The 14857-nt window shown below is 48.5% G+C and overlaps 1 protein-coding gene across 1 annotated transcript in view; it reads right to left on the bottom strand.

Annotated features, from left to right (window-relative positions):
* The window catches only part of LOC135558082 (zinc finger FYVE domain-containing protein 9-like), a 37423-nt gene that overhangs the window by 21678 nt on the left and 888 nt on the right, over positions 1–14857 (bottom strand). Inside the window, 10 exon segments of the mRNA XM_064991831.1 lie at positions 4209–4364; positions 4645–4782; positions 5576–5708; positions 6265–6351; positions 6353–6435; positions 6824–6925; positions 7633–7732; positions 11244–11933; positions 12002–12870; positions 14594–14701. Of these exon segments, the coding sequence (XP_064847903.1) occupies positions 4209–4364; positions 4645–4782; positions 5576–5708; positions 6265–6351; positions 6353–6435; positions 6824–6925; positions 7633–7732; positions 11244–11933; positions 12002–12870; positions 14594–14663 (2428 nt within the window). The 5' untranslated portion in view covers positions 14664–14701.

Genomic DNA, 14857 nt, shown 5'->3' with positions numbered 1-14857 from the left:
CTGAAGAGCTGCCATCCTGTAGGTTCAATTTCATGCTGCTCACCAAAATGTTAACTAGCTGAATCAGGTATGTTCCGTAAGGGTTGGACAGAAAACATACAGGAGGGTCTCTCTCCAGGAACAGGGTTGGTGTTAAAACCTACAGGAGGGTCTCTCTCCAGGAACAGGGTTGGACAGCCCTGCTTTTGATCATACACAACACGAGAACTGTTATAATTAAGGCACAAGACACTCCCAGAGGCGTCATGCCCCTAGGGGGGGGGGGGGGAACTAGGCACTCCCAGAGGCGTCAAGTCCCTAGGGGGCACTAGGCACACCCAGAAGCGTCATGCCCCTAGGGGGGCACTAGGCACACAGAGGCGTCATGCCCCTAGGGGGGGGGCACAAGGCAATCCCAGAGGCGTCATGCCCCTAGGGGGGGGCACAAGGCACTCCCAGAGGCGTCATGCCCCTATTGGTGAGGCACAAGGCACTCCCAGAGGCGTCATGCCCCTAGGGGGGCACAAGGCACTCCCAGAGGCGTCATGCCCCTAGGGGGGCACAAGGCACTCCCAGAGGCGTCATGCCCCTAGGGGGGGGGGGGCACAAGGCACTCCCAGAGGCGTCATGCCCCTAGGGGGGGGCACAAGGCACTCCCAGAGGCGTCATGCCCCTAGGGGGGGGCACAAGGCACTCCCAGAGGCGTCATGCCCCTAGGGGTGAGGCACAAGGCACTCCCAGAGGCGTCATGCCCCTAGGGGGGGGCACAAGGCACTCCCAGAGGCGTCATGCCCCTAGGGGGGGCACCTAGGCACAAGGGCACGTGCAACCTTAGATTTGCAACATGGGGAACGGGGGCGCCAACACGGGGAACGGGGGCGCCAACACGGGGAACGGGGGCGCCAACATGGACGCAGTCAGGTAACCTTGGCATGACACTACAGGATATTTGACCTACATTTAGTGACGAGGTCGAGCCTCACCATCACTACAGCAGCAGGCAGTAAAGAGGACATTTTACATGCATAGCCACCTACCAGCCACTGCATAGCCACCTACCAGCCACTGCATAGCCACCTACCAGCCACTGCATAGCCACCTACCAGCCACTGCATAGCCCCGTTTATATGAGTGGCGCAGCGGTCTAAGGCACTGCGCCGCAGTACTAACGGCGTCACTACAGACCCGGGTTCGATCACGGGCTGTATCACAGCCAGAAATAATCGGGAGTCCCATGGGGCAGTGCACAATTGGCCCAGCGTCATCTGGGTTAGGGAAGGGTTTGACCGAGGTAGGCAGTTATGAATAAGAATTTGTTCTTAACGGAGTTTTCTAGCTAAAAAACAACAACATTTTAATCTCCTACCACTAGTCACTATATGTACAAATCCATCTCAACCACTCCAGTAGAGGTGTATATACAGTACCAGTCAAAAGTTTTAGAACACCTACTCATTCAAGGGTTTTTATTTATTTTTACTATTTTCTACATTGTAGAATAATAGTGAAGACATCTAAACTATGAAATTACACATATGGAACCATGTAGTAACCAAAAAAAGTGTTGAACACATACTAATATATTTGAGATTATTCAAAAAGCCAGCCTTTGCCTTGACAGCTTTGCACACCGTTTTCATTCTCTCAACCAGCTTCATGTGGTAGTCACCTGGAATGCATTTCAATTAACAGGTGCGCCTTGTATGGTGGCAATTACAAGATTATGTTATAATGCTTTTATTGCATTAAATTGTTGTTTTATGCAACAGAATAAAGGGTTGTTAGAACGCTCATCTGTGTGAACTCTGAGGATGGACCTCTGGGAGAACACTGACAGGATATTTCTGATGTCTTTTGTGATAAAACCTAAAAAGACCATATTCCAGAGTATGAGTGAATGTTTCTGTTCTATATGGTACCAGGGAAAGATGACCCCAGGGCCAGACCTTGGTCTCTACACAAAGATAACGGTTTTTACAGCAGATACTTATAATTCACAGCAGAGAGTATCTTTCATACAAAATCTTAACATTGTGACTCATTCCATACATCTGTTGTTTGTCATGTAGACTGAAGGGGGTGTATCTTTGCTCTAAAAGACCTTTGTACTTTTGTTGCGGGGCTCTCAACGAATCATCTGAGGGTGATTCGACCAGCCATCATTATCGTAAGTGAAGAAAGATTTAGTTTTCATATAACTCTGACTTGCGTGATAAGGTTTGTCTCTCCTCATTTCACAGTAAAGAAATTAACCACCACACTTGTTAAGTTCATTTGTGGAATTTCCTTCCTTCTTAATGCGTTTGAGCCAATCAGTTGTGTTGTGTCAAGGTAGGGACAGAAGATATCCCTATTTGTTAAAAGACCAAGTCCATATTATGGCGAGAAAAGTTCAAGTAAGCAAAGGGAAACAGTCCATTACTTTAAGTCCCCCACTTCAGTCAAGCCTGAACATTTCTATAACTTTGAAAGTTTCTTCAAAAACTATCAAGCGCTATGATGAAACTGACTCTCATGAGGACCACCACAGGAAAGTAAGACCCAGAGTTACCTCAGCTGCAGAGGATTAGTTCATTAGATTTACCAGCCTCAGAAATTGCAGCCCAAATAAATGCTTCAGAGTTCAAGTAACAGACACATCTCAACATCAACTATTCAGAGGAGACTGTGTGAATCAGGCCTTCATGGTTGAATTGCTGCAAAGAAACCACTTCTAAAGGACACCAATAATAAGAAGAGACTTGCTTGGGCCAAGAAACATGAGTAATGGACATTAGACCGGTGGAAATTTGAGATTTGTGGTTCCAACCGCCGTGTCTTTGTGAGACGCGATGTGGGTGAACGGATGATCTCCACATGTGTATTTCCCACCGTGAAGCATGGAGGAGGAGGAGGTGTGAGTGTGGGGGTGATTTGCTGGTGACAGTCTGATTTATTTAAAATTCAAGGCACACTTAACCAGCATGGCTCCCACAGCATTCTGCAGTGATACACCATCCCATCTGGTTTGGGCTTACTGGGACTAAAATTTGTTTTTCAACCGGACAATGACCCAACACACCTCCAGGCTGTGTAACACGGTACCCAAACCGGCTGCGCGTGCGCCATCATGCACCAAACGTGATCACGACACGCAGGGTAAAATATCAAAACAAACTGAACCAATGACATTAATTTGGGGACAGGTCAAAAATCATTAAACATGTATGGCAATTTGTGCAAGCTAAGTTAACCGATTTAGCTAGCTTGCTGGGATATAAACATTGAGTTGTTATTTTACCTGAAATAAACAAGGACCTCTACTCCAACAATTAATCCACACATAAAACGGCCAACCAATCGTTTCTAGTCATCACTCCTCCTTCCTCCTTTCATTGTATTACCACAACTACCGGCAAAACAGTTAGTCTTTCAGTCACCCACATGGGTATAACCAATGAGGAGATGGCATGTGGGTACCTGCTTCTATAAACCAATGAGGTGATGGGAGAGGCAGGACTTGCAGCACGATCTGCGTCAGAAATAGAACTGATAGAACTTCTATTTTAGCCCTTTGCAACGCAGACGCTCGTTGGCGCGAGCAATGTGGGTGTAATAAATAACAGATTTCTAAATTTATTTTGCAACGCTTGCGCACGCGACGTGTCCGGTCTGGTCAGCATGTAAGGGGCTATTTTCCAAGAAGGAGTGATGAAGTGCTGCATCAGGTGACCTGGCCTCCACAATCACCCAACATCAACCCATTTGAGATGAGTTGGGCCGCAAGTGAAGGAAAAGCAGCCAACAAGTGCTCAGCATATGTTGGAAAAGCATTCCAGGTGCAGCTGGTTGAGAGAATGCCAAGAGTGTACAAAGCTGTCATCAAGGCAAAGGGTGGCTACTTTGAAGAATCTCAAATATATTTTGATTTGTTTTACACCATTTTGGTTAGTACATGATTCCATATGTGTTATTTCACAGTGTTGATGTCTCAACTATTATTCTACAATGTAGAATATAGTAAAAACAAAGAAAAACCCTTGAATGAGTAGGTGTTACACTAACCTGTGAGGGCCTCCTGGTGGAGGTAGGTTACACTAACCTGTGAGGGCCTCCTGGTGGAGGTAGGTTACACTAACCTGTGAGGGCCTCCTGGTGGAGGTAGGTTACACTAACCTGTGAGGGCCTCCTGGTGGAGGTTGGTTAAACTAACCTGTGAGGGCCTCCTGGTGGAGGTAGGTTAAACTAACCTGTGAGGGCCTCCTGGTAGAGCTGTACAAAGTGGCTGAAGAGGTCTTTGGGGATGCTCTTCTCGTCAGGTAGACACTGCAGCAGCACTACCACCTCAGCCTGGCCCACTGCATGCATCCCCTTAGTGGTCACGTACCAACACTTCCTGTTTACGTCTACAGGAAGGGAGAGCCGAGAGAAGGTTAGAAAACAAAATAATTCTACAATAGAACGCAGAATGTGATTCAGGTAATGAGTGATATTACTGTGGGATGATATTGGGGGGGGTTAAATATATTCTCTCAATGATATATTTACTTCTCTACTAGTGTGAGGAAAAAGAAACCAGACAAGATCCTCAGAGTGATGTCAGAATAAACTGGCATTATCACATCTACAGTATATGAAACGATACATGTGTAGCTAGTTGGAGCTGGAAGGAGTTATGAGACTCACAGTTGACCAGTTTGACCATGGCCAGCAGGTTAGCGTTGAGCACAAACACCAGGGGGTCAGGACCTGCCTCCTCCAGCTGCTGTATCAGAACCATCTCAGAGGGACGCTCCTCCACCGTATAGTCTGAGGGTGGTGATGCTGGTGGAAAAACAACACACTGGGTTCCTTTCCCTATTCAGAGAGGATGGGAGGGGGGTTGGAGGTGCGATCGACAGAGGATGGGGGGGGGTTGGAGGCACGATCGACAGAGAGGATGGGGGGGGTTGGAGGCGCGATCGACAGAGAGGATGGGGGTTGGAGGCGCGATCGACAGAGAGGATGGGGGGGGGGTTGAGGCGCGGTCGACAGAGAGGATAGGGGGGTTGAGGCGCGGTCGACAGAGAGGATGAGGGGGGTTGAGGCGCGGTCGACAGAGAGGATGAGGGGGTTGAGGCGCGGTCGACAGAGAGGATGAGGGGGGTTGAGGCGCGGTCGACAGAGAGGATGAGGGGGGTTGAGGCGCGGTCGACAGAGAGGATGAGGGGTTAAGGTGAGATCGACAGAGAGGATGAGGGGTTTTTATTTTAATTTTATTTTTTTACCTTTATTTAAGGCAAGTCAGTTAAGAACAAATTCTTATTTTCAATGTTGGCCTAGGAACAGTGGGTTAACTGCCTTGTTCAAGGGCAGAACGACAGATTTGTACCTTGTCAGCTCGGGATTTGAACTTGCAACCTTTCGGTTACTAGTCCAACGCTCTAACCACGAGGCTACCCTGCCGGGTTAAGGTGTGATCGACAGTGAGGATGAGGGGTTAAGGTGCGATCGACAGAGAGGATGGGGGGTTAAAGTGCGATCGACAGAGAGGATGGGGGGGGTTAAGGTGCGATCAACAGAGAGGATGGGGGGGGTTAAGGTGTGACCGACAGAGAGGATGGGGGGGGTTAAGCACCTGTGCTGTGTCCCCTCACACCTCCTTTAACTCCGGTTGAGATGAGGATGGGAGGAAGTCCGTCCTCCGGAATTAGACTGATGGAGCTGCCTACAGGGCTTCCCACTGGGGCTGCAGGGGCAGGGGACAACGCCTGGAGGGAGGAGGAGAGGGTTTAAGTACAGAAAAACAGGTGTGGAGAATTGTAGAAGGCTGATTAAATTTGTAATTGGTAGACAACCCTTCATATTCACGGTGAACAATTTAGAGAGGTGTGTGTTATAAGATACAGCCATTTTGGATGAGTCAGATCAATACAGACAGAAAGGCATTAAAAAGGCTCGTCTTACAGACAAGCTGAGTGGTGAGTCACCTAACCTGCTGCTACTCTACCAGGCATGCCGAGGTGCAGACAAACGTCAACAACTAAACAACTTTCTTCTGGTTTCACTTCACTGCTGATGATGGGGAAACCGTCTGTATGAGAAAAGGCGTTTCATTTTAGAAATGCTAAAGTCGATCCAGGCTCAACTTGTCCAGGCGTGTTTCCTCCTAGTCAGTTAGTCAATGCTCACCCAGCACCTGACAAGCAGGACTATAAACCAACCTCAGAATATCAATTAGAAAACAGTAGATGCTAGACTTTTGCTTAAAATTCCTCTTGAACAAACTGTAAGACGTGATCTTTTGACCTTTGGTGCCAACTGTACCTCTCGCAAATCAGAAGTGAAGGATTTGTTGGAACACTGAGACAGCCAATGTTTGCGAGGGGGCGGGGCTGAGGGCAGGGAGCTTGGGGGATTCCGCTGCTTCCCCATTGGGCAAGATTCCATCTGCAAACCGCACCCTCCTCCGCTCCCGCGGGTGGAAACCTGTGGACCCTGTGACACAGACCCACACACACACACACAGACCCACACACACACAGACCCACACACACACAGACCCACCCACACACACACAGGTTACATAAAACAAAACTATTATGAAAAAGAAAGCAACTAGAATGAAAACTCGTCCTATATGTGAAAAAGGAGAAGAGGTCATTAAGAGGAAAGGGAACAGAAAGATGTGCCCGTTGTTCTATGGTAGAGGTTATACAGGGTCGTATTCATGAGTGCACACCACAGCAAAACGTTTCTGCAACGGAACATTTCTTATTGGGTAAGGTCAGGTTCTCCCTCCCTGTTCCAGTCAGTTGTTTTTCCCCGTTTGGTGCCTAATGAACAGGCCTCTGGTGTCTAGATGGGGAATGGAGAAGGTTTTTACCCTCTGAGCGGATCTGCTGCAGAGGTGGGATGGTCCTGCAGTACTCTGCTGGGTTGTTAGGACTCTGGTTAGACCCACCACACATACCCCCCCACGAATGACCTGGGGGAAAATGGAGACGGCGATATAGGATCAATACAGGACCAGGATCAATACAGGGAGAGCTATAGATATATTGATATATAAAATCTATATAGGGTGATATAGGATCAATATAGAGCAATAAAAGGATCAAGATCAATACAGGGAGATATATACTGTATATAATCAATATAGGGCGATATAGGATTAATATAGAATCAATCGAGATATAGGATCAATGTACGGAGACAGGATCAATACAGGGCGATGTAGGATCTATATTGATATTGTGAGATAAGGATATATACACACACACACACACACACACACACACACACAGGACTGATAGTGAGATATTGAATGAAAATTGATATAGTGAGATAAACGATTCAATTAAAGCCCAATTTGATTTGAGATATTTATGATGAGGATATGTATAGGAATTTAACTGACAGGAAGTTAAGTAAGTAGACTAACTAGGGCCCGGAGTTTTTCCACACCTTACAACTAGGACCAGGAGTTTCCACACCTTACAACTAGGGCCAAGAGCTTTACCTAAAAATGTAATTAGACCAAACCAAAGTGACTGCAAAGATATTGAAGTAGGATATAGATGAAGTTGATTCTAAACACAGATCTTGGATCAGTATTGTGTTAACATCCTATTGGTTCAGGTCAGGAATGGGATGGAGTTAGCTGATCCGAGATCTGTAGTATTAGTGACTCACCACTCAGTAGGGCAGAGTGACAGGTGATACAGACTCTGGCCTCCTTCCTGTCCATGTAAATCAGTCTGCTCCTCAGGCTGCAGCAGGCAGCACAGAACACCTGGAGAGAGACACACTCAATTATATTACACCTGGAGAGAGAGAGAGACACACTATATTACACCTGGAGAGAGAGAGACACACATACACCATTACATTACACCTGGAGAGAGAGAGACACACATACACCATTACATTACACCTGGAGAGAGAGAGACACACATACACCATTACACCTGGAGAGAGAGAGACACACATACACCATTACATCTGGAGAGAGAGAGACACACATACACCATTACATCTGGAGAGAGAGAGACACACATACACCATTACACCTGGAGAGAGAGACACACATACACCATTACATTACACCTGGAGAGAGAGACACACATACACCATTACATTACACCTGGAGAGAGAGAGACACACATACACCATTACATTACACCTGGAGAGAGAGAGACACACATACACCATTACATTACACCTGGAGAGAGAGACACACATACACCATTACATTACACCTGGACAGAGAGAGACACACATACACCATTACATCTGGAGAGAGAGAGACACACATACACCATTACATCTGGAGAGAGAGAGACACACATACACCATTACACCTGGAGAGAGAGACACACATACACCATTACATTACACCTGGAGAGAGAGAGACACACATACACCATTACATTACACCTGGAGAGAGAGAGACACACATACACCATTACATTACACCTGGAGAGAGAGAGACACACATACACCATTACATTACACCTGGACAGAGAGAGACACACATACACCATTACATCTGGAGAGAGGGAGACACACATACACCATTACATCTGGAGAGAGAGAGACACACATACACCATTACACCTGGGAGAGAGAGACACACATACACCATTACATTACACCTGGAGAGAGAGACACACATACACCATTACATTACACCTGGAGAGAGAGAGACACACATACACCATTACATTACACCTGGAGAGAGAGACACACATACACCATTACATTACACCTGGAGAGAGAGAGACACACATACACCATTACATTACACCTGGACAGAGAGAGACACACATACACCATTACATCTGGAGAGAGAGAGACACACATACACCATTACATCTGGAGAGAGAGAGACACACATACACCATTACACCTGGAGAGAGAGAGACACACATACACCATTACATTACACCTGGAGAGAGAGAGACACACATACACCATTACATTACACCTGGAGAGAGAGAGACACACATACACCATTACATTACACCTGGAGAGAGAGAGACACACATACACCATTACATTACACCTGGAGAGAGAGAGACACACATACACCATTACATTACACCTGGACAGAGAGAGACACACATACACCATTACATCTGGAGAGAGAGAGACACACATACACCATTACATCTGGAGAGAGAGAGACACACATACACCATTACACCTGGAGAGAGAGACACACATACACCATTACATTACACCTGGAGAGAGAGAGACACACATACACCATTACATTACACCTGGAGAGAGAGAGAGACACACATACACCATTACATTACACCTGGACAGAGAGAGACACACTCAATTATATTACACCTGGAGAGAGAGAGACACACACTCAATTATATTACACCTGGAGAGAGACACACCATTACATTACACCTGGAGAGAGACACACTCAATTATATTACACCTGGAGAGAGAGACACACACACTCTATATTACACCTGGAGAGAGAGAGAGACAATATTACACCTGGAGAGAGAGAGAGACAATATTACACCTGGAGAGAGAGACACACACACTCTATATTACACCTGGAGAGAGAGAGAGACACACACACTCTATATTACACCTGGAGAGAGAGAGAGAGACACACACACTCTATATTACACCTGGAGAGAGAGAGAGAGAGACACACACTATATTACACCTGGAGAGAGAGAGAGAGAGAGAGAGACACACACTATATTACACCTGGAGAGAGAGAGAGAGAGAGAGAGACACACTATATTACACCTGGAGAGAGAGAGAGAGACACACACTATATAACACCTGGAGAGAGAGAGAGAGAGAGAGAGACACACACACTATATTACACCTGGAGAGAGAGAGAGAGACACACACACTATATTACACCTGGAGAGAGAGAGAGAGAGAGACACACACTCTATATTACACCTGGAGAGAGAGACACACAATATTACACCTGGAGAGAGAGAGAGAGAGAGAGAGACACACTATATTACACCTGGAGAGAAACTTCTGTATGTGTGATGTCTACTGTTAATTTTTATTGTTTATTTCACTTTATATATTATATACCTTACTTGCTTTGGCAATGTTAACACATGTTTCCCATGCCAATAAAGCCCCTTGAATTGAATTGAATTGAGAGAGAGACACACACACTATATTACACCTGGAGAGAGAGAGAGAGAGAGAGACACACACTATATCACACCTGGAGACACATTGAAGAGAATTGCAAATGGAATTTCAGTGTACTTCCTGATTTGACACCCTAACCCTGCTCCGGAGTGCGAGAATCTCGTGTCTCCATGTGAGAGATCGGGTCACGACCTCCACTGTACCTTAAAAGTTAAGCATTCTCCTCTCCAGCCTGGCCCCTGCCCCGCCCCCGACTCCGCCCCCGACTCCTACACTGAATTCATCCACACATTTGTAATGAAATCTCACAGCTTTCCCTTCCCGCTGAGGGAGGGGGGAGGGAGCCTGTGTGACCTTGGGAAATTGAGACAGTGTTTGTCCACAACAGTCCAGACCTGTCCCAGCTATCCTAGAACAACCCAGCTTCAACAATTCTAATGGGTTTATTTAATAGGAATAAATAACTTAGTTAAATATCAGAAAACAAATCATTCAGTCGACATTCCTTCTGGCTTTAGACTATAGTGCCACGGTCCACGAGAGAACCGAGCCACGGTCCACGAGAGAACCGAGCCACGGTCCACGAGAGAACCGAGCCACGGTCCACGAGAGAACCGAGCCACGGTCCACGAGAGAACCGAGCCACGGTCCACGAGAGAACGGAGCTGCTCCTGTATTGTTTACCATAGTGCCCTACACTTTATTACGGGAGATGGGTTCAGTACACATCACTACATTCTGTATCAGAAGGTAGGCTGGCCCTCAAGTCTCAGATCAATGCACTGCTCTCTGTTTGTTTATAAAGCCCTCGTGTGCAAACTTCCGCCATACTTTACTTCATTGTTAAATTATAGACATACGAGTCACCAGACCCACAGGGATGACTGACTCCGGAGGTCCCTTTAATCTCCACTGTGTTAGGTTCATCTGCTTGCAGTGTGGAATGATCTCCCAAGCACTCCAAAATTGGGAGGCATTTCCTGAAGAATGTGTCTGTTTATGATTGGGGTCTGCTTTTCCTGTATACCAACATGTATTTGAATGTGTATTGTTGTGTTAAACAGGGCTCACCTGGAATAGAGACCTTGGTCTCAGCATTGACTCCCTGTCAAAATAAAGGTTCAATATATTATGATAGACTTTGCACCCACCTTTCCGCAGGCCCTGCAGTGATGCCTCCTCTTGGTGAAGGTGAAGCGGATCTCACACTTCATACAGACTGGAGCCTTGGAGTCAGGGACCCACACGGGGGCCACATCCCCCAGGGAGGAGAGCTGTTTCCTGGGCAGAGCACCCTGGTGGTGACACCCAGCCTGGAGGTCATTGTCCGGGCTGCTCTCGGACTCCAGCACCAGGCCCAACGATGACGACCCGTTTAGCAACTCCACGTTAACATCGACACAACCACCAGGGTCACCCCCGGCAACGACGGTTCCAGTTTCCATGGTTTCCATGTCACCGGCGCGGTTCTCAATGTTCTTGTTCTTGCAGACGGCGGTGGTGTTAACGGTAGGTGATAGTTGGTTCTGGTCCTGTCCGGATAGCGGCCAGGGGATCTGGAGTTTGACCGGTTGTTTGGGACGTGCTCCACCGAACGAAGCACTTACCAGCTGCAGACGAGTGTTCAGTATGGAGGGAACACTGCTATCTCCTCCTCCTCCGTTCTCTAGGTTGCTCTCCTCCATCTCCTTCTCCTCTGTCACGGAGTCCTCCTTGGAGGGAGGAGGGGGGAGAGACTGGTCCTCCTCCCTGCTCCCTCGGTCCTCCTCCCTGCTCCCTCGGTCCTCCTCCCTGCTCCCTCGGTCCTCCTCCCTGCTCCCTCGGTCCTCCTCTTCCTCCTCCCTGCTCCCTCGGTCCTCCTCTTCCTCCTCCCTGCTCCCTCGGTCCTCCTCCCTGCTCCTCGGTCCTCCTCCCTGCTCCCTCGGTCCTCCTCCCTGCTCCCTCGGTCCTCCTCCCTGCTCCCTCGGTCCTCCTCCCTGCTCCCTCGGTCCTCCTCCCTGCTCCCTCGGTCCTCCTCCCTGCTCCCTCGGTCCTCCTCCCTGCTCCCTCGGTCCTCCTCCCTGCTCCCTCGGTCCTCCTCCCTGCTCCCTCGGTCCTCCTCCCTGCTCCCTCGGTCCTCCTCTTCCTCCTCCCTGCTCCCTCGGTCCTCCTCCTCCCGACCACTGTCCTGAATAGGTGACCAAGCACCAGGTCTCTCGGTCTCTGGCTTGGAGTTCAACTTCTCTGCTATCGCCTCAACCCCTCCAGGCCTCTCCTCAATGGTCAAGTGTGTGTGACTAACGTGGGAGCTTCCGTCACCCCTCTCCCCCACAGGGGCATCAGTACGTGGGTCTGAGGGTGTGGGGGGCTGGTGGTGGTCTAAAGGGGTCACCCATGTCTGCTTCCCCTTGCAGGGATCTTCACTGAGCCCGTTGAGGGTAGGGCTGGCTGGACTAGAGGGGCTGATAGAGGAGTCGTGGTGGTACGGATTGGGGCTAGAGGAGGCCGACGAGACCTCAACCCCAACCAGCTTGCCGATGTTGGGCTGGGGGAGCGGAGCGCTCCGCATATCTGCATGGCAGTCTGGTAGTTCTCCCCAGGGTGGGGGCTCGGCGGTGGGGTGGCATTTGGCGTTGGGCCCCTGGGGGTTGCTGGATGACGGGTCAGGGGGCAGGGGGGTCTTTAAGGGGAGGGGGCCGAGGTCTGGGGTCAAAGCCAGGGCACGGTTCGGAGATAGGGGGGCAGGAGGGGCCAGGATCTGAATCCACTTATCAGACAGACTGGGACTGTCGGTCTCATCTGGGGAGGGAGAGGAGAATGAAACACCGGACAGGAAATAGATGAGTCCATGAGATATCAAACAGGAAATAGATGAGTCCATGAGATATCAAACAGGAAAGAGCATTACCAGAGGCAACAGGAAAGAGCATTACCAGAGGCAACAGGAAAGGGCATTACCAGAGGCAACAGGAAAGGGCATTACCAGAGGCAACAGGAAAGGGCATTACCAGAGACAACAGGAAAGGGCATTACCAGAGACAACAGGAAAGGGCATTACCAGAGACAACAGGAAAGGGCATTACCAGAGACAACAGGAAAGGGCATTACCAGAGACAACAGGAAAGGGCATTACCAGAGACAACAGGAAAGGGCATTACCAGAGACAACAGGAAAGGGCATTACCAGAGACAACAGGAAAGGGCATTACCAGAGACAACAGGAAAGGGCATTAAAGACAACAGGAAAGGACATTAAAGACAACAGGATAGAGGGATGTAATACTAAACCACCAAATACAACCTGTTACTGAAAGGTGAAATGAAGTAACGAGGCTGGAATGGGATGTATTGGGAGGGTGGTGGGATGTATTGGGAGGGTGGTGGGATGTATTGGGAGGGTAGTGGGATGTATTGGGAGGGTGGTGGGATGTATTGGGAGGGTGGTGGGATGTATTGGGAGGGTGGTGGGATGTATTGGGAGGGTGGTGGGATGAATTGGGAGGGTGGTGGGATGTATTGGGAGGGTAGTGGGATGTATTGGGAGGGTAGTGGGATGTATTGGGAGGGTAGTGGGATGAAAATGGACAAGAACTCCCTCCCCGTCCCCCCCTCCCCCGCCGTCCCCCCCTCCCAGTTTCTCCCTGACACTTGAATACTGTCTGGAATGTTGGGAGGAGTCCACATTCCTGAACACACAAACACAGTTAATCTGCTAAGCTGGATCTGGCAGAGGACTCCCAGATAATCACCCACAGCCTGAACACAGAGCTCTCTGTACCGTGACATGGCAGGCACACACAACCAGCCGAGCGACTGTGTGTGTGTGTGATAATTCATGTCACCTTTAAGGAACAAATTGGGAGGAAACCCAATCTCTCATTATCACAGACCCAATCCTCAACACAGCATGGCTCCAAACTTACACTGTTGCTCTCTGCACTTGCCTTAAATAGACACACACACACAGACACACACACACCACACACACACTGAACAGTCCTACAGACACAATGTACGATGACTATGGAAGTCCTGTCCGTCTCCACAACATTTTCAAAACGTACAATGTGAATGTCACACACACACAACCAAATACATGAGGCATTAATTATCCATTCAATAACCTGTGTTCCCTCTCGGTGTGTCTTACAAAACACTCTTACACTCTGCCTTAACACACCAAGGACGTGTTTAAACAGACCGCCCGATTCTGATCTAGGGTTTCCACAGGCAACCCAATTCTCGGCAAAAGCGCTGGTCCAATGGGTCAAAAGACCAATTAGTGGAAAAAGATCATAATTGAGCTGCCTATTTAAACACAGCCCTAGAATCTGGCTGCCTGTGTAAACAGCCCTAAAGATCAGAATTGAGCTGCCTACAACAAACAAATTTCCTCTGCTTTGCTTATTAAACATACATAGAGAGAAGGGTGGAGAAATCGGACCACAGCATAGTAAGTGCGAATCTGATTGGTGGGTTGATGGATTGATTGATGAATTGGTTAAATGTGTTAATTGACTCACCTTGCTTCTGTTCAAAGTCATCCAACACTTTATCCAGGTTGAAGGCCTCTGTCTGGAAGTGGTTCTCCATGAGTCTGGTACCTCCACCCTGACACACGCTGCAGGAACCTGTTAATATAGGGTTAACACCGGGTTAGCAGCGGGTTAGCAGCGGGTTAACAGCGGGTTAGCAGCGGGTTAGCACCGGGTTAGCAGCGGGTTAACACCGGGTTAGCAGCGGGTTAGCACCGGGTTAGCACCGGGTTAGCAGCGGGTTAGCAGCGG

This window comes from Oncorhynchus masou, chromosome 17 (genome assembly GCF_036934945.1).
Source record: "Oncorhynchus masou masou isolate Uvic2021 chromosome 17, UVic_Omas_1.1, whole genome shotgun sequence".
Classification (NCBI taxonomy): Eukaryota; Metazoa; Chordata; class Actinopteri; order Salmoniformes; family Salmonidae; genus Oncorhynchus; species Oncorhynchus masou.
This window is presented reverse-complemented; position numbering and strand designations above follow the sequence as displayed.